This window comes from Manacus candei, unplaced genomic scaffold (assembly GCF_025592945.1).
Source record: "Manacus candei isolate 608988 ecotype Guabito, Panama unplaced genomic scaffold, ASM2559294v1 h1tg000047l, whole genome shotgun sequence".
Taxonomy (NCBI): Eukaryota; Metazoa; Chordata; class Aves; order Passeriformes; family Pipridae; genus Manacus; species Manacus candei.
In genome coordinates this window covers 6,760,925-6,779,021 of record NW_026138095.1, presented here as the reverse complement: position 1 = coordinate 6,779,021, position 18,097 = coordinate 6,760,925, and the positions used below count along the sequence as shown (strand labels likewise).

At 50.8% G+C, this 18,097-nt stretch overlaps 3 protein-coding genes across 9 annotated transcripts in view; all 3 read left to right on the top strand.

Moving 5' to 3' along the window:
* The window catches only part of GRB2 (growth factor receptor bound protein 2), a 54,362-nt gene extending 51,622 nt beyond the window's left edge, over positions 1-2,740 (top strand). For both annotated transcript variants that reach the window (XM_051797922.1, XM_051797921.1), the window contains exon 6: positions 397-2,740. In XM_051797922.1, the coding sequence (XP_051653882.1) occupies positions 397-582 (186 nt within the window). In that variant the 3' untranslated portion in view covers positions 583-2,740. The remainder of the gene's footprint in view (positions 1-396) is intronic.
* Positions 2,741-3,939: 1,199 nt separating this feature from the next.
* On the top strand, positions 3,940-12,937 carry SLC25A19 (solute carrier family 25 member 19). Of its 6 annotated transcripts, none has more exons than XM_051797917.1 (7): positions 3,940-3,951; positions 4,213-4,352; positions 4,874-5,029; positions 5,766-5,936; positions 6,707-6,890; positions 7,640-7,770; positions 8,491-12,241. In XM_051797917.1, exons 2-7 carry the CDS (start codon positions 4,227-4,229, stop codon positions 8,689-8,691), a joined length of 969 nt encoding a protein of 322 aa, XP_051653877.1. In that variant the 5' UTR covers positions 3,940-3,951; positions 4,213-4,226; the 3' UTR covers positions 8,692-12,241. The 6 variants fall into 6 exon arrangements, 4 of the variants coding, with proteins under 4 accessions (XP_051653877.1, XP_051653876.1, XP_051653878.1 ...); XM_051797916.1 differs by lacking the exon at positions 3,940-3,951 and adding an exon at positions 3,957-4,081; XR_007906338.1 differs by lacking the exon at positions 3,940-3,951 and adding an exon at positions 12,850-12,937 and having other exon boundaries at positions 4,111-4,352; positions 8,491-12,215.
* A 345-nt stretch (positions 12,938-13,282) lies between these two features.
* On the top strand, positions 13,283-18,055 carry MIF4GD (MIF4G domain containing). The gene is made up of 6 exons (XM_051797924.1): positions 13,283-13,392; positions 15,367-15,503; positions 15,653-15,762; positions 16,063-16,218; positions 16,892-16,984; positions 17,111-18,055. The coding sequence occupies exons 2-6, from the start codon at positions 15,422-15,424 to the stop codon at positions 17,336-17,338; spliced, it is 669 nt and encodes a 222-aa protein (XP_051653884.1). The 5' UTR covers positions 13,283-13,392; positions 15,367-15,421; the 3' UTR covers positions 17,339-18,055.
* The last annotated feature ends 42 nt before the right edge of the window (positions 18,056-18,097 follow it).

The following is an 18,097-nucleotide window of genomic DNA, read 5'->3' as shown; positions in this document are numbered from 1 at the left end:
CCAGTTTTTAGGGTGAACTTTGTGTATCACAGATAGATTAGTAATATTTGTGCTGCCAGGTGACAACAGGATGAATAAGCAGCAAGATGATTCTATTGCAATAGAGCACAGATTTCCAGTGGATCACAAAGACTGAAAAATACTAGAGAAACATCAGAATTATCTGCTCTCTTTATTTCAGCTCTTTCACAGAAACTTGTCTTTTCTCTAAGGTCTTCTGTAGCCTGTGCTTTCCCATTTCAGCACCTTGTTGCAGATATTGGAAGCTGGGAAACAAAACAGCCAGAATGTTTATTGCTAAACTGGGGTGTAAGTGCAGCTCCCACCCCAGGGAGCAGCTGTCTTGAGTGCCGAGGGTGATTCTCACTCTGTATATGTTTTTCTTTCCCCTTTCAGCAACCAACATACGTTCAGGCCCTGTTTGATTTTGATCCCCAAGAGGAAGGAGAGCTGGGCTTCCATCGTGGAGACTTTATCCAAGTCCTTGACAATTCTGACCCCAACTGGTGGAAGGGAGCCTGCCGCGGACAGACGGGCATGTTTCCACGCAACTACGTGACCCCAGTGAACCGGAACATCTAGAGATAAATATTAGAGATTATTTAAGGAAACCAGAGAAACAGTAAATACACATACAGAGCCTAACTGCAGCCAGTGACCTAAAATCACACGGCGATAAAACCAGAGTCACCTTTCACCGTGAGGTGATCCTCCTTCCCTCAGTACGGAACTTCAGGGGCAGGGGGGGAAGAGTTCAACTTACACACCAAAACTTATCTTAAAGAAAAAAAAAAGAAAGAAAAAAAAAAAAGGAGAGAGAGAGAGAAAAATGAAAATAACAAATTTCCTCAGCTGCTCCTGGGTTATCCCCTTTTATTCACTCTTGTCGCGAATGAGTGTTTTAAGGTCACTTAAGGTCGCACCACCACAACTCTTCTTGTTTCCCCCTCCTCCTCTGTCCATCAGTGCATGAAGTTTTAATGCCATATAAAGTCCTAGCCATGCAGTTAAAGGAAAAGGGAGAAACTCTGCTGGTATTTTCTCTCTCTGCAAACGGTCTTCATTTGACATGAAGGGACATGAGAGAAGAACCAAATCCACAGTCCTGCCTTTAAAAAAAAACAAAAATCATCAGTCTCTGCTTTTGCCTTCAACATTCAGCTCTTCTTGCCTGGGAAAGATGAGGTGTTAATCTAACTTTTATTGTCTCTTCTCCTTTGGCACTTTCTTCTGAAGCTCAGCAGCTTCCAAGCAGAGGAAGGGAGAAGAGTTGTGTGGCTTTTTGTTCTGTTTTTTCTTTTGAGTCACAGAGCTGCTTTGAGAAACTCCAATGTACAACTGAAGTCTGTTAATGCTGTGCTGACAGCTTTTTTGTTTTTTCTTAAAGGTGTACGGTTGAGCACATTCTGTAATTTTTCCATAGTGCCTTTCCCTTATTTTCTTTTTTATTATTTTTTAAGTTAAAAGGACAGTCCAGAGCTTTTCAGAGGGGTTTTTTTCTGCCTACATGTAAATAAATACTTTGGGGGAAGGGGGTAAAAGAGGGTGGTTTTATCAATGGACACTTGAGAAAAATCTACAAACAGAGATGGAGCTTTAATCTTCAGATTTGTCTTACTGTTCAACTTCCCTTATTCCAAGGAAAATAAAATCAAGGCATTCAAGTGGCAACTTAGGCTGCTCAGAGGTGGAGAGCTGCAACCAGGAGCCTCAAAAGAAGTAAGAGAAAGGGGAAAGTTATGACTAGGGAAAATGAGGAAGAATATTTTGGGGAGGGAGGGTTAAGGGGGGAATCTGAGGAATAATAGCCCTGACATGTCCTATAAAATGTACATTCCTTTGATGGAAAACTTTATGACGCAGAGAAACCTCAAGAAATAGTGCTTGAAAAACCTTTACGCTCTTAGTGAATGTCTCTATGTGACGCATGTGACCAGCCTGTCTCCTCGGCCTGGATAGGGAACATTTGCAGTCGTGTTGCTCTTGAGAAGTGGAGTTGGCCATCCCTGTTCTCCAGTCTCTCCTCCCTCCTCAGGTCAGTGTTACTGTTGGAGTAGCTCCCGTTCACAGCAGGCTGTGTGTGACCGTGACTGTTCTCCCCACCCGCACCCCGGGGGCGGCTCTGGCGGCCCTTTGCCCCTCACCGGGGCGGTTTGACATTGAATTGGACGGAAGGAAGGCAATCAATCCACACCACGCTCTGTGCCAATCTTCAGTTGCATTATTTTTCCTTTGGTGGCCATTTGGCTGGATCCCTTCACCCCACCAACGAATCCAAACCTGCAGCGGAGATCTCCTCCCGCCCTGTCTGAGCACGGGCAATCTTTTGTTGGAGGGTGCCTTTTTTTGTACTAAGTGTTACAAGTGTTTTACTCCTGAGATGGACTCTGCCTTACACTTTAATTTTCCAGCAAATGAAAGAGAGAGCTATCCTGTAGAGTATTACTTTCTCCCCCTCTCCTTGCTAGCTGTCAACTCACTTTCTTCCCTCTTTGTAAAGTGATTGGAAAAGGAATCTATGGCATTCTACACCTGGACCATTTGATTGTTTCCTTATTTTGGAATTGGTGTATATCATGCAGCCTTGCAGACATATGTCTTGTGTGTGTATATATATTAAAAAAAAAATCAGTGTTTAAATAAAAAAAGGCCTATGTACTTAATCCTTTAACTCTGCAGCAGCATTTGGTAGATAGTAATTAACTGTGAATAATAAATATACATTGAATTCTTCACTTGAGCATCTGTCTGTTATTTCAGTGAATTGACCAAAATATGATTGAGATAATTTTTATGATATTAAACTGCTGTGGGAGGGAAAAGCTGCAAGGTGTGCTTTGGCCTGAAAATGCTCGGACTCTTGAGCATCATTGTTCAGACACTTGTGGAGTGTCTTGCTGAAGACAGGAAGGGGGGTGTGTGGCTGGTGTGAGCACAGCTGGGGCTCAGGCTGTTGTGGCTGGTCCGTGGGCTCTGCAGCTTCTCCCCAGCCTTTTCTTACGGTCAGAAAATGCCTGTGAATAATGTGAATGTTGTAGTCAATTGTGATACATGTCAGGAAAAGGCCCACAGGAGAGCTTGGTTGTTCTTTAAACAGTTGCTCTTGGTTATTATGTTCAAATGATGATGTCAAGGTGGTTGCTCAGAAATGCCTGGATATTCCTATGATTAGATCTGTATTTGTGCCAGAAGTTAGTATGGAAAATTTGCAGTGTGTTTCGGAGCCCTTGGTTTTTTTGTTATGCCATAAGAGAACATGTTGCTCGAAGTGGTGTGCTACTGTTCCTGGGGTAGCTTAGACAACCCTGTTTCCCCTGTGCTTTATAGAGGCAAGAAAGTATTTGTAGCTGCCACGGTTGTGTAAGTTGACCTTCCCCTCTCATGGCTCTGGCTCATGGGACTGTGCAGGGCTGTGTTGCTCTTCTTGTGTCCAGAGAAGGGAATGGAGCTGGGGAAAGGTCTGGAGTACCAGGAGCAGCTGAAGGAGCTGGGGGGGCTCAGCCTGGAGAAAAGGAGGCTCCAGGGGACCTTCTGGCTCTGCAACTCCCTGACAGGAGGGGGGAGCCAGGGGGGTCGGGCTCTACTCGCAGGGAACAAGGGACAGGACAAGAAGTAATAGGCTCAAGCTGTACCAGAGGAGGTTCCACATGAGGAGGAATTCTTTCACAGAAAGGGTGATTAGACATTGTAGCGGGCTGTGCAGGGAGGTGGTGGAATCCCCCTTCCTGGAGATGTTTGAGGAAAGACTGGACGTGGTGCCATGGTTTGATTGAGATGGTGATTTTCGGTCATAGGTTGGACTCGATGATCCCAGAGGTATTTTCCAGCCTCGCTGACCCCGCGGTCCCGTGAACGCCCCATCCAGCACAAGTTGCGGAGCCGGGGCGGGCGCCGTTCCCGGGACTACACCTCCCAGCGGCCCCCGCGCGGCGCAGGCGCAGTGCGGAGCCGGTGGCTGAGGCGGCGCGGCGGGACCCGGCCCAGGGCCGCGACACCCCCGGTGGCCCCGGGGATCCGCTGCGACCCGCGCCGGTCCTGCCACGGGCGGGGCTGTGGGGACGCGGGGGTGGTGGTGAGGCCGGTCTGTGTGGCCTGCGGGGCGAGGAGGGGGCTGTGGGGTGGAGGGTCCGTGCGGGGGGGTGAGGCTGTGGACGCGGCGCGGGACGGAGCCGTGTGTGTGAGGAGGGCTCACAGCCCCTTCCCCCTGCCCAGGACACCCGGCAGGCATGGTGGGCTACGACCCCGAGGCCAAGTGCGTGTCCACGGTGGAAGCGGCCGCAGCAGGGTCGGCGTCCGGCTTGGTCACTCGGGTCCTGATCAGCCCCTTGGATGTCCTCAAGATCCGCTTTCAGGTGCCTCGCTCGCGGCGTGCTCGGGGGCAGCGGGTGGGAGAGCCTGTCAGGGAGCAGAGCGGATCCTGTCCCGGGTGAACAGGTCACTTGTGCAGCCAGACAGCACTAAATCTGCTGCTCAGCCCTCACCGGCGGTGTGTACAGGTTACCCAAGGTAACAGGGCTGTCTTGTGACCATCGGTTCTACTTACATAACTTAACTTGTGCGGGAATGGGATCCCTTTGAATGGGAGTGCGTGTTTTTCGTAGTTTGTTCTCTTTCTCTGATTTTGTGAATGGTTTCCACTACCTGACTGAATTTCACCCCCATCCCTACTTGCTTACCTTCGTGTTCATGCACATTTTTATTCTTTTGGAGCCCCACATAAATAACATCCCAGTCAGATCTGGGTCTGGTTCTGTGGGATGGCAGAATGTCGTATTTTAGCATTGGCTGGCTGACAGGGTTGTGGATTCCTGAACTGGACGCTTGAACCTTGTTGAAGTGTGAAATGGAAAATATTTTCTCCCTTCTCCTCCAGCTCCAGATCGAGCAGCTCTCCTCCAGAAACCCCACGGCCAAGTACCACGGCATCCTGCAAGCTGTGCAGCGCATCTTCCGGGAGGAGGGCCTGGGAGCCTTCTGGAAGGGCCATGTTCCCGCTCAGTTCCTCTCAGTTGGCTACGGAGCTGTTCAGGTGAGGTGACCTGACATCACCTGGGCCCAGTGTGAGCACACAGGGCACTGCCCTACTCCCTTCCCTGCGTGGGCAGGTGTGGGAAGGCCCAGGCTTACACTGCACTGACACGAAGTAGTGCCAGTCTCGAGGATGTGTAGCTGTATAAAGCTGATGTATAATTCCTGAGTTAATATTACTGAGCTTGCTGAGCAGCCAGAAGCACAACAAGAGCAAACTGAGCTCTGGCTATATCTGGTGTCACAGGCAAGCCCTGTTTACTCCTGACACTGTTGATGTCCCAAGCCAGGGTAGTTTTTTGCTTTTGTTCGTGCTGTCACTATAAGGGCTTGTTAGGAAAAAATCAGTGAAGCTGATGAGGGTGTTTTACACAGCATGTTTCTTGTTAATTTGTAAATATTAACAATAGTTTTTTGAGCAGTGGTTGAAAGGGTAACCAACAGTGTATCTGTAACACAGTAAATGCTCTTCAGGGTACACAGAGCATTAAAGTGAGTTTTTCATGATTCCAAATGCAAGAATTAGCAGAAGTGTCAGAGACCAGAATATCCCAGGTGTTCCCTGGGCTGCTTAGTGACTTTTACACGTTGCAAGTTGGGGAGGACTTTTGAAGGACAGACAGAGAAGGTGGTTGCAAGCAGGGGGGCGGAGCTCTTGGTGAAACAAGAGAGGAGTGGGAGATCCCTGTGAGTCAGAAGAATCAACTTCCTGACCTGTGTCCGTTTGTTTCTGGAAGTTCATGGCCTTTGAGAGCCTGACAGAGCTGGTGCACAACGTCACCTCGTACAGCGCCCGCGGCTCCTTCGTGCACCTGGTCTGCGGGGGCCTGGCTGCCTGCACAGCCACCGTGGCAGTGCAGCCCGTGGACACCCTGCGCACCCGCTTCGCTGCTCAGGGAGAGCCCAAGGTGAGGCTGAGGGGTCAGGGGTTGGCACTATCACGATATTTCACGTGTCTGAACACAGGAGGTTTGAAAGCACACACGGCCTGTGGGTTAGAATGAAAGAGCAGGTGCTGTGATGGGCAGTGTTCGTGCCGTTGCCAAGTTACCACTGTGCTGTTGACACAGCTTTCTTAATTATGTTTTGCTGCTCCTGATTGTGTTTGACTCCTGACAGATGATCCAGAAAGGAGAAACTGTCCTTAACAGGATAACTCAGTGTTCACTTCACCTGTTGGCCATTTATACAATCCCTTCCTCAGGCTGTTGAACATTGTGGTTTTGAAATCTTCCACTTACACAGAGTCATGTTTAGGTAATGATAGGGATGATATTTGAAACCAGTTACCTTTCACCTGTGTTTCATGTTCTTATTTACACAAGATTTGGTCTCCATGTAAATTAGGTCTGTAGTAACCAGAGGTAGATAGATTTGTATCAGAGCCATTTCTGGGTTTTTACTTAGCCTGCAGTAGAATCACAATATCTATTATATGAACTGTGCTGCAGGAATAAGCAGAGCTGTTGAGACAAAAATAAACATCATGTCTGTGATGCAAGTGGCAGGACTCAGCTCTGTGCCTTTTTTCTTCTAAGTCACTCTGTTTGAGGGTATGCAAAGTCACCTTGCTCATCACTTTGTGCTTAAAACAGTCTGTTGTTTTTTGGGTGATGGGAAATTCCTATCCCCATTACTGGGAAATGACCTGACCTTTGGTTTGCTCTTCCTCATCCAGATCTACCCCAACCTTCGCCATGCAATAGTGACCATGTACCAGACGGAAGGGCCTCGGACCTTCTACAGAGGTTTGACCCCCACACTCATTGCTATCTTCCCATATGCTGGTCTCCAGTTCTTCTTCTACAACATCCTGCAGCAATTTTCAGAATGGGTGATTCCAGCTGAAGGAAAGAAAGGAGGTAGGCACTTTGGGGCAGTGATGTCTGCAGTCAGGAGAGAAGGAGGAGGAATGTTAGTCTGGGTGACTGATGTAAGCTCAGTTCTCAGTCCTTTCACCCTTTTTGATGTAACATCTGAAAAGTATCTGTATTTCCCACCTCTCATTCTTATCCCTGCACAGATATTGCCAAAGTAAGTACAGTGGAGTTTACAAACAGCTCCTGTTATGGAATAACCATGATGGAAATGAGTGGATGGGAAAGTGAAGTGTCACAGGCCAGGGGTCTTCTTCTTGAACTGCGTCATGTTACTCTGGGAAGACACAGAACTTATTTCCCACAAGCCTCTGAAATTGTCAGGCAGTGCCAACTTGTGACATTCCAATCCACAATAAGTCAGTTTGAGCAATCAGGGGTGCAAAATATCCAGTGACCAGGCTTTTGCTGTCAGCATGAAAATGTTTCCATCCCCTGGCAGCAAGTTCACTGGTGACTGGGGGTTAGGTTTGGCAGAGCAAAACCATAAGTCAGTGTAATGGACCAAGAGGAACTGTTGGGCTCTGGCTCCAGTGGACGCTGTGAGCCTGACCTAGAAAATACAGATTGAGGTGCTGTGGCCCAAACTATGTCATGTAACTTCAAAGGGCCTTTTTGACCTTACTTCTAGTGAAAAGTGATTTTTTTACCTACGTCTTATGATCTTTAATCACAACTCCTGCTAATCCTCTTTTTTCCCCTCCCTGCTATCCTCTTACCTTTCTGCTTCTCAGGCAACATTAAAAACCTTGTCTGTGGCAGCTGTGCTGGGATCATCAGCAAAACCCTCACGTACCCTTTGGACGTGGTCAAAAAGCGACTGCAAGTGGGTGGCTTTGAGCACGGTCGGGCAGCCTTTGGGCAGGTGAGAAGTGTTGGAAGTGATGGATTTTCATGACTATGGAGCCAGTCCAGTGCACTGGAATGCAGTGACGATCCACCAGTGGTACCTGTTGTGTTCATGTTTTTCCTTCAGATTCCTTGGATCTGAGAAAGAAATCAGTCTGTACCCTAAGAAACTCTGGGATAAGAATTTGAAGTCTTAACTGATTGCATTGGATGCTTTTCCTCTTCCTGCAAAGTACAGAATTTGTTCTTAGCACTGATGTGTCACAGGATGTTAAAACTGCACAGTATGACACAATGACATGCAGACAGCTAATTTGGAAACTTTGAAGTCCTGTAGATGTGTTTTCTTTCTGTCAAAAAACCCATAAGTTTTCCCTTCTTAAAGAGTGAAGGGGATGGAAAACAGTAGCAGCACAATCTGAAATAATCTGAAATAAACTTCACAAACTTGTAAACTTGTGCCATAAAATTAAAGTCATGCTGTTGTTGCACAGAAATTTTGCAGTTAGAATGATCTGCATAAGCCATTGCTGGTGCTAAATGTGTACTTTTCCTCCATCCTGCTCTCTCTGAACTGCCTCTCTGAAACTTTCACGTAGTTATAATAGTAGCCAGAAAAGCATTTCCAGGCTGCATGCTGAGATTATGCTTCTGTGGTATAGTTTGGAGATCTCTGTGTTGTTTTCCAGTCATCCTGGAGTTCTCTTGTTTAATCTTGTTGCCGTTTCTCTCCCAGGTACGGACGTACAGGGGTTTCCTGGACTGCATGAGGCAGATCATGCGGGAGGAGGGCTCAGGTGGATTCTTTAAGGGCCTTTCCCCCAGTTTGCTGAAGGCTGCCCTCTCCACTGGCCTCGTCTTCTTCTGGTATGAGCTGTTCTGCAGCCTCCTGTGCACCCTGAAGAGCCCCAACAGCACTGGGAGGAAGGAAGGCTGACAGGGATGTTTGTGGCTGCCTGTTCTCCTCAGGAGGGGAGACTCGTGGCTTTGCTCTGTCACGAGCATGTTGGAAAGGCCAGAGCTCCCAGAGTGCCTCCAGCCTGTGGGAAATCACCTCCTGGGACCAAGCAGAAGGAGAAGGTGACTGCAGTTCTGCTGGAGACACTGAACTGCTTTGCTGGAGGCTGTTCAACTGAGCACTTTCATTAGCTCTGTGTCCTCTCATAAGCACGCATTTAATGGAGAGAAGGGAACAAACAGACCATTCCCTAGCAGCAACTGTGCTCTGGAAAGGCACCCAATAAAGTGGGTGAATTTCTGAGGTCGCCCTGGATCCCAGAGAGGGATTCTGACCCAGCCTAGTGCAGCTTAACCGACCAAACACCCCTTCCTAGTGCTGCAGCTGCACAGCTTTGTTCCCTTGCTCTATGCCTGCTGTTTGCACCAAATCCTTGTCTGGGTGTTACACAGGTCACTCTGTTCTGCTGGAGTGAAGTCAGGTAAAACCACCTGAGTGCACAGGCCCTCAGTTTTCCTTTCCTTTGCTGCCAGCTGATGCTGCTTGGTCACCACTTGCTGGCTGTGCATTCCCAGCCACCTTAAACACAGAGTCTTCTCTGATCATGTTGACCCAGACTTGCTCTTTCTTTAACTCCAGTGAGCTTGATTGTATCCTGAGTTCCCATTTCTCTTATTGGGTATGTCTGGCCATGCACCTCTTAGGGGTTTGCATTGCCTCACTCTTACTTTTCACAAGCAAACCTGCAGATTAAGAGCCCTGCTCTGAAGGGATTCAACGCACAAGCCTAATTCTTACTTCAGGGTTCTTTGCTTCAATGCAGCAAGTAAACAAATGCTGTGTGGAGTTCAGAAATATTTACTCTAAGTTGGAATAATGAAGGGAAAGTCCTGTGGAAACTCATAAATTTTTATTATTGTTGTTATTTATTTAGTAATAATTCAATTACCTTTGAATGTTTCTAGCAAGTATTTCTGTAGTGGCCTCAAAACATTTCTGAACCTCAGTCCTACACTGGCGCTAACAGATGAAAATGTTTTGACAAGATTAGCTGAAGTGAAAGGAATGAACATCAAATGGGAATTGTTTGGCTGAGCAGTGGTGGTGTTTCACAAGAGAAGGATGATTGAATTAGAGCCGGAGAAGTGTTTTTCTGGAGTTTCAAAGGTTTTAGGAGTGGTTAAAAAAGCCAGCAAAACAACCAACAACTCTGATTTATGTAACAGTGGAAAAGAGGAAAATTACTTTCTTCCTCCTCTTTTATTCTGTGTGTTCTCAAGCTGGGCAGGGTGTGGTTGGGCTGTGTGGAAGAGTCCCGAGGAAGAGCCCTGCTGTACAAACTTTAATCATCTGTGAGGGGCGAATAACTCAGAATCCTGAGTTATTTGGAGGATGGTTTCATGGTTCTTCTCTTAAAGCAGAGCTTTTCCCAGCTCTTTTGCAGTATCCAGGGTGTTAATCCCAAATGGTCTGGCCAAATTCCAGCGTGACCAATTCCATTCCGTTGACACAACTTCTCCTGGTGTTTTGAACGTATCAGCATTGCTCACTTATCCTGAGCTATTGTGAGAGGCTGTTTTTAAAAAGCAGCTGTTTCACTGGTGGCTGAGGTATCTGGAGAGATTCCTTGCAAGCCCGGGCCAAATAACTTTATGTCTGCTGTGGTTTGAGATCTTGGAGTGCAAAGTGGCTGTTTCACTGCAGGTGACTGAGAGCTGCATAAAATTAAATTCCCTGAGCAGTGTCAGTGTCAGGCAGGAGGCCGATATGTGACCCTCAAAGAGGGGCTGTGAGCTGCATGTACTCTAAAAATGGCAGTTTTGTTCAGAGGAGAAAATGCAAAGAATGTGGAATGAAGTTTCTCAAAGTGCCTCAATCCTATTGGCATCTTCATGTGTTATTTAGGCTCTTCTGAGATTGCTCAAAATCTTAACAATGTCTTGCCTTTGTTTATTGTTCACCTGTTTTTCTTGGAAAGACATCATAAGCAGGAATGAACTCAGCCTCCTGACATCCTTCTGAGAGAGAGAAATGTCTCATTTCAAAACAGACACAAACAGGTTGGGTTTGTTATTGTCTTTTGGCTGCTGGTGAGAGCAGTGCTCTCATGGTTAGCAGGGACAGGCCACAGCAGAGAATGCTCAGTGCTGACCTAGGCTTCCTTAGGAAATGGGACTCATCCGTCCTGTCTGAACGTTGCAAGACTTGTTTTCCACTTTGTGTCAAAGAGCTGCCACTAAACTGCACAAAATGTGGAAACTGGTTGGGAACTCAGCAGTGGGAAAGAAGAGGAAAGTCAGTGCTCTGCTGACGTTCCTCTGGGGTGCTGTGGGTGATGCAGGCATGTGCAGCTTGTCTGCCCCACAGAGAGGGCAGCACTGGGGAGTATGGAGCAGCTTTTCCTCTCTGGGATAGTTTTTTCCTCAACTCTGCATTAACTGAGCTTGCCTCCACCCAACAGGTGGCAAAGTCGGAGTTTAACTTGTGCCAGTCTGGCCCAGGCTGTGGAAGAGACACTCCCTGGTCAGAGGGCTTTGGCATAGGGCCTTTTGGACTGTGAGTCACAAATGTTACAGGCCCATAAAGGCACCTGGGCTTCCAGTGAGAGAGGGAGAAAGATATGACAACCTCAACTAGACAATATTGGGAGTTGCGTCCAACAGTCACTTGTCTCTGGTCAGCAGCACCTGTCCCTCATAGACTTCTCATGTGCATTTTGCTGGAGGAAATGACTGTAACAGAAATGTTTTCTCTTTGGGAATGAGGCTGAAAGAACCACTAGGAGGACAAGGTCTTATTTCTGCTGCTGCTCTGGTAAAACACACACTGTTAGGAGCTAAATTTCCTAGAATTAGAGGAGGAGAGATCTGTAGTCACCTTGTTCTCCCATATGCTGGGACAGATTTCCTCTTGGAAGCTGCTGCTCCCGTTCAGTGCGAAGTGACTCAAGGAGGCTCAGTGTGAAGTGACTCAACGCAGTGACTGTGCCCCATATTGGCCAGTGGGATTTCTCTCCAAGGTAATCCTATCACGGGGATTTGCCTGCACTTCACCTCACAAGCTGCTCAGCGGTCACATTTGTTTTCTTCTAGTGCCTTTTACCATCAGAACAGTCCAAAACCTCCTTAGCAGGCAGAGCATTGCAGAGGAGTCGTGCTGTAGTTGTTCTGGCTCCACCACGACGCTGAGCCGGCCTCGGACGGGTGAACACACAAGGTCTGTGATGAACACGCTGCTTCCTGCAGCACTGGCTGGCTCCTCCAGTTCCTAGGACAGTCCTGCTCTCAGGATGCTCATCCAGAGCTACACAGCATCATTTTTGAAAAGAAATGAATGTTTTACGGTCGGGATTGGAATAGATCGTGTTTAATTCAGGTTTAAGTTTCTCTTGTGATGTAGAACTGTAACTCTGTGGTGTTTTGCTGTGTTGCCTGAGCGGATCTTTCGCAGCTGCTGTTTTCAGAAAGCATCTGAGCACAACGTGTGCCTACCTTTGAGACAAGGTACATTAAATATTTTGTTATGCATATGTTTGGCTACAGTGGGTTTATTCCTTTCTTCTTGGTGCCTATTTCTGGACCCCACAGGAACACTGTGGCCCAAAAGGGAAGGATAATCAGGGCCCAGAGTGTGAGATGGCAGGAGCCATCTGTTTTTCCCATCGCTGGCTCCTGGGTGCTCTTCAGCAGCAAGCAGAACTGTACCCTCTGCATTGGGTATCACAGTTGAGAACCTCACCAAAAGGGATCAGCCAAGGGGGATTTGTGCAGCCTGATCCCATCGCTGTGTCCAAGAGGGGCTGTCGGAGCCACAGCAGCCAGTCCTGAGCCACCCACCCTCAGTGGGTGAGTTGAGGCTTTGTTTGTCTCCAGCCAGGCCACACAGTGCTGCAGAAAATGTTCCCAAACTGCTCGTTCTGTGTTTCCTGAGCCGTTCCCTGGTTTCAGCCTGGCTGCTCTGCTGCAAAGGCTTCACCCCCGGGGGGCTCTTCCCCTGTGAAACGGTTGGGAGTTTAGAGGAAAAACATGAAGTGTGTTATGCCATACTCAGCTCTTGTTGCAGGGCGTTGATTTAGCACATCTCCCCTTTCCTGATTTTTTTTTTTTCAATTGATTTTTTTATGCCACTCTGCTGCAGCTGCCCTGGCCCGGAGGGGAGAGTGGAATAAACGCTGTTTTCACCCGGAGAGCGCCGGGAGAGCCCCGCGGGAGACCAGGATAGAGGGGTAGGTGCTGCCCGCGACCCGCTGGCGGGGAGGCCCGGGGGAACCGGGGAGCAACCAGGGGTGCCCGGGGGAACGGGGAGGGCAGCCGGCCGTGCCTGCGGGGGTGGCCGGGAGTTCCCCGGGAGGCTCCCGGGGGAGCAGCCGGGCGTGCCCCGGGGGGTGCTCGGGAGTTTCACGGGGGTGCCCGGGGGAGCAGCCGGCCGTGCCTGGGAAGTGCCAGGGAGTTTCCCGAGGGAGCAGCCGGCCGTGCGGGGGCTCGGCCCCGCCGTGCCCCGGCGCTCGCAGGCGGTGGCGCTGCCGCCGGCGCTCTCCCGGCCCGGCCCGGCCCGGCCCTCCCCCGGCTCGGGCGAGGAAATGACCTAAGAGGAAACCTGGGCCGTGCCGGGAGGGCGCGGGGCCCGGGAGGCGCCGGCGATGTCCCGGCGGCCGGAGGACCCAGCGGGGGCGGCCGGCAGGTCGGTGGGGCTGTGCCCGGCTCCCCCTGCCCCGCCCGGGGCAGCGGCGGGGCTGCTTTCCCCGGGATCCGCCGCTCCCTCCGTCCGGGGGCCGTTGGGCTTGTGCCACCCGCGGGCTGGAGCGGCGGGAGGCAGCGGCGGGGGTTCGGGACGCTCCGGTGGCGCAGGTGCCCCGGGCCGGAGGCGTCTCTGTGCAGGGCGTTCCCCTGCGGCTCGGTGGGGCCGGACGGGGGTCCTGGGGGCTGGTAGCGCCCCTCGGGCGGGTGCTCAGGGGCGGCAGAGGCGACTCGCTGCGCTTCTGTCTCTCCCTTTGCAGTGGCCGGGGCTTGTCCAGCCCCTCCTGCCAGGCGTGTCCCCGCAGGGTATGGCCCTGGCACCCGGGCTGGTGAGTCACCGGCAGACTGAGGGCGCTGACCCCAACCCTGTCAGTCCCAGGGACAGCTCGTCTAGTGGGGATCACTGCAGAACAGCAGTTGGTACCCACGGGCGATGCTGTGCCCGGTGTCATCCACTGCCACCAGCCTCTCAGACAGGGTGGTCCTGGCAGCAGAGGCTCTAGAGCAGGCGAGGCCCGCCTGGTTTGGTGTTGACACGCTGTGGTTTGCTCTGGGTAGGGTTATTTGGCACGGCAGTTCAAAGCAGCCGTGCCCGTCCCGGGGAGCCATGGGGATGGATGCTCCGGGAGAGGGGCAGGGCGGCGGCGGCGGCAGAGACGCTGCCAGACGGGCTCGGGCACTTCCTGCCTCGCTGTGTGCAGTGCTGAGCTCTTGCCAGGTTCCTTCTGCGTGGTGATGCTGCTGGTGGGACACGGGGCTGCTGGAGAGCTCGGGCTGCTCCACTGGCAGTGCAGCAGGAGAGAGTGAGTGCAGGTGCAGAGAGAGAGTGCAGAAGGAGGAGAGGTCAGCTGGGAAGGTGTTTGCCAACCAGGCATGGCACGGAGGGCAACCAGCTGCTTGTGAATCTACCTGGGAAAGACACCTGTGCAGGTCCCGGGCCAGGTGAGAGCTTTGGCTATGAGAGCAGTGTCAGCAGGTTGTCACCCCCACGGGGCTGCTCTCTGCTCTGGGTGCCACAGCTTCATGGCAAGTGCTGTGTCCGAGAGGTCGGGCTGCCCACTGTGCTGCCCATGCCCCTAAAGGGTGATGGGCTCTTGGGCTTTGATCCGGTGTTTGCAGAGAGGGTGAGTAATGGCCGAGGAATTTCGACGAGCTGGCAAAACTCATTTGGCCGATTGCCTTGTCCTGTTTGTGCTGCGGGTCTGGCAGCCCAGCATTTCGCATCCAGCAGATCAACTTGTGTGCGCGTCAGAGCCCTTCCTCTCTGTGCTGTGGGTACCCTCTTGCTTTCTTTTCTGTATCATGGAGCAGAAGAAAATCAATCCAGAGGCTATTTAGGTGCTCTGTTGGTGCTGCAGAGCTGTGCTTGACTGCAGGGGGATGAGACAGGAGCTGTTGCTGTTGGGGATTTGGCTGTGGAGCTTGCTGTGACTCTCTGGGAGCCGAGGGAGCCTGGCTTTGGGGTAGGAGAGGTGCTCAGGTGAGCGTGTGTTGGATGTTTTCATGCTAGCTTTGGTTCTTCCCAGGTTTTGTGTGAAACCAGCTAAATTGGTTTTTCAAAGGTACAAGGGAGCAGTGTGTGCTTCCCTGTGATACAGCCACTGTGAAGCCTTCTGAGGCAAGGTAGATATATTTTGGGTCTGCTTTGTCTGTAACATGTTTTTCATATCAGAAGAACGTAAAGGCTCTGAAGATGAAGTCCTATCATAGGCTGGTAGGAAACAAGGCTTAAAAAGATGTAGGAGTGAGGATGTGTTTGGATCTAGGGCTGGAATTGGTGCCCTAATAACAGAGGAGTTTCCTTGGGGCGGGGAGCTGTCAGGATAACAGCCTGTGTGTGCTCCAGCACTAGGGATTTGCTGAATGGCAGGTGAAGGTTTGCCTCTCTGTCCAACTAAGCTCTGTGCTCTTTCCCCAGGGACTGGCACTAGCCCATCTGTCGCTCTGACTCTGGCCCCCGGAGGAATCCAGTCATGGGGGAAACGGGCAAAGAAGAGTACAAAATACAGTCGTTTGACTCTGAGACTCAGAAGCTGCTGAAAACAGCCCTCAAAGGTCAGCAGGTTTTTGTGAGCTCCCCTGCCATGTGCAGCTTCAACATGGCTGTACCAGGCTATGCACTGACCTGGGATGCTTTCCAGACACCCCAAAGCAATCAGGGCCCAGAGAGGGCTGGGTCCTGACAGTGTTTCTCCTCTCTGCAGACCCCAGCAATGTGGACCTGGAGAAAGTGGCCAATATTATAGTGGACCAGTCCCTGAAAGACTGTGTGTTCAGCAAGGAGGCAGGGCGGATCTGCTACACCATCATCCAGGTGAGAGCTCCTGCTGGACCGCAAAACTCTTGGGATATGTTGTGTGGGTTGTCCCCCAGCTGGACCAGAAGAGGCTTTGCCCCAGCCCCATGCTCTGACCCCTTGGCCACCTTTCCTCTCCTGCTGCTTGCCCCGTGCAGTAGCAGCATCCAGAGCAGTGGGTGAGCACAGGCAGTGAGTTGCAGCATTTCTGCCTGGGAATCACAAGAGGGTATCTGCATGGTCCTGCATCCCCCAGCATCCTCCTGCGCCTCTCACACCCCTGTTTCATCCCTCCATCCTGCCTTTGTGGGATTGTAGGCAGAGAGCAAACAAGTTGGCCAGAGCATCTTCCGGAGGAGCCTGTTGAACCGGCTGCAGCAGGAGTACAAGGACAGGGAGGAGCTGCGCACCCGCTCGCTCCAGGCCTGGATCTGCTACGTCACCTTCATCTGCAACATCTTCGACTACCTGAGGGTGAGGAGCCAGGGCAGGAGCACCCAGCTGCTGCTGCCTGGGGTGCCAGAAGGGCCTTGGCATCCCAAGATGCCAGGGGTGTTGGGTGGGAGTCCCAGGGCCGTGGGGGCCAGAGCTGGTTCTCAGCATGAGGATGCTGCCAGGGCTGGTGCTACCTACAGGCAAGCAACAGGCCTGGGGAGGCAGAGGAAGAGTCTCCACAAACAGTCACAAAGTCTCAGCTTCCTCATTTTGTACCTGGTGTTTGAAATCCTCTGATTTGTCTGCTCCCATATGCCCCAGACTGGACTGGTTTAGTTGCTATGGGGTCCTGGGGGGACGTACTGACGGAGTTTGTCTGCAGGCCTTTGTGCAGTGTGTGAACTTGGATTCCTGCTTAGGGTAGATGTAAAAATGATGCAAGTAGAGCTGTAAGAAGGAAAAATGCTGTTGCAACAAGTGTATTTCCCAAGACTATCTGCTTACATTTAAAAATAGATGTTTTTTACATCATTTGTTCAGCTTCTCTGGTTCCTGGAGACTCAAATGTAAATCCCACCAATATGGCATTTTGCAGCACAACTAAATCCTGCTTCCATCTCCTTTGGAGAGCAGCAAGGAAACAATTGTTTGAAATAGCTGCAGACTCCTCCCTCTCTGGCCCAAAGGTGACATGGCTCCTGCCTCCTTGCAGGTGAACAACATGCCCATGATGGCTCTGGTGAACCCCGTTTATGACTGTCTGTTCCGGCTGGCACAGCCCGACAGCCTGCAGAAGGAGGAAGAGGTGAGTGCAGGGGAGAGCTGCTGATGTGCCCCTTGTCCTGCCAAGGACCTGCACAAAGCACAGCCCAGGGGGTGCAGAGGAGCTCTCCATTGCTTTGTGCTCAGCCATCTGCTCTTCCTTCTGAAGGTGGACTGCTTGGTCCTGCAGCTCCACCGCATCGGCGAGCAGCTGGAGAAGATGAATTCCCAGCGGATGGATGAGCTCTTCTCCCTCCTCCGAGACGGCTTCCTACTGCAGGAGGGGCTCAGCTCCCTGTCCCAGCTCCTGCTGCTGGAGATCATTGAGTTCCGTGCTGCTGACTGGAAGATGACAGACGCTGCCCAGAAATACTATTACAGCGAAGTGACGGATTAACCACCCGCGGCACAGGAGGGGAGTCCCCAGCACTTTCACCAGCAAGCTTCGTACCAAGTTGGAATTTCTTTTCACCTTAATTTTCTAGCACTTCCTGTAAATAGGATTTATACTGGCTAGAGCCCCTGGGCACCTACAGTCAGGCTGCAGCTGGTGCTGGCCTGACTTCGGAGGTTTGGAGCAGTGGGAAGGGCACGTTTATCCCAGGAAGTTCTCCCACTGATACTGTCTTAATATTGGGCTGCTGCCAGCAAAGGGCTCCTAAGGCTTCTAGCTCACACCAGCATTTTCTATGAGTGGTAAGGAAAGCACAGTTTAGGCTGAGAACATTTTGCTTCACCCCAAAGCCAGCAGAGCCGTGGGAAGCAGCAGGGAAATCTCACAGCTCAGGTTGTACCTGGATATCTGGGACAGGTCACAGAACACACTGTGGCCTCACAAATAGCTCAACCAAGTGCTTTTTTTTCCCAGATTCCTTCCAGCACGCTGGCTGCACCTGCATGCACATGGCCTCTCCCACAGCCAGGAATACCTGCCAGGAGAGGTCCCTGAGCACATGTAGGAACAGGTTTTATAAGTTTTATACAATAACTGTCATGTTTTTTTCACAATTTAGCGAGTTTCAGCCATGGGATGTTTGTTATAGGAATGGGAGAGGAAGAAAGGAAACAAAATAGTCTATTGAAGGATTTTTTTCTAATAAAAGTTTTCCACTAACACGTGCCCTGCTTTCTCTCTGTGCAGCTGCTGAGCTTTGAA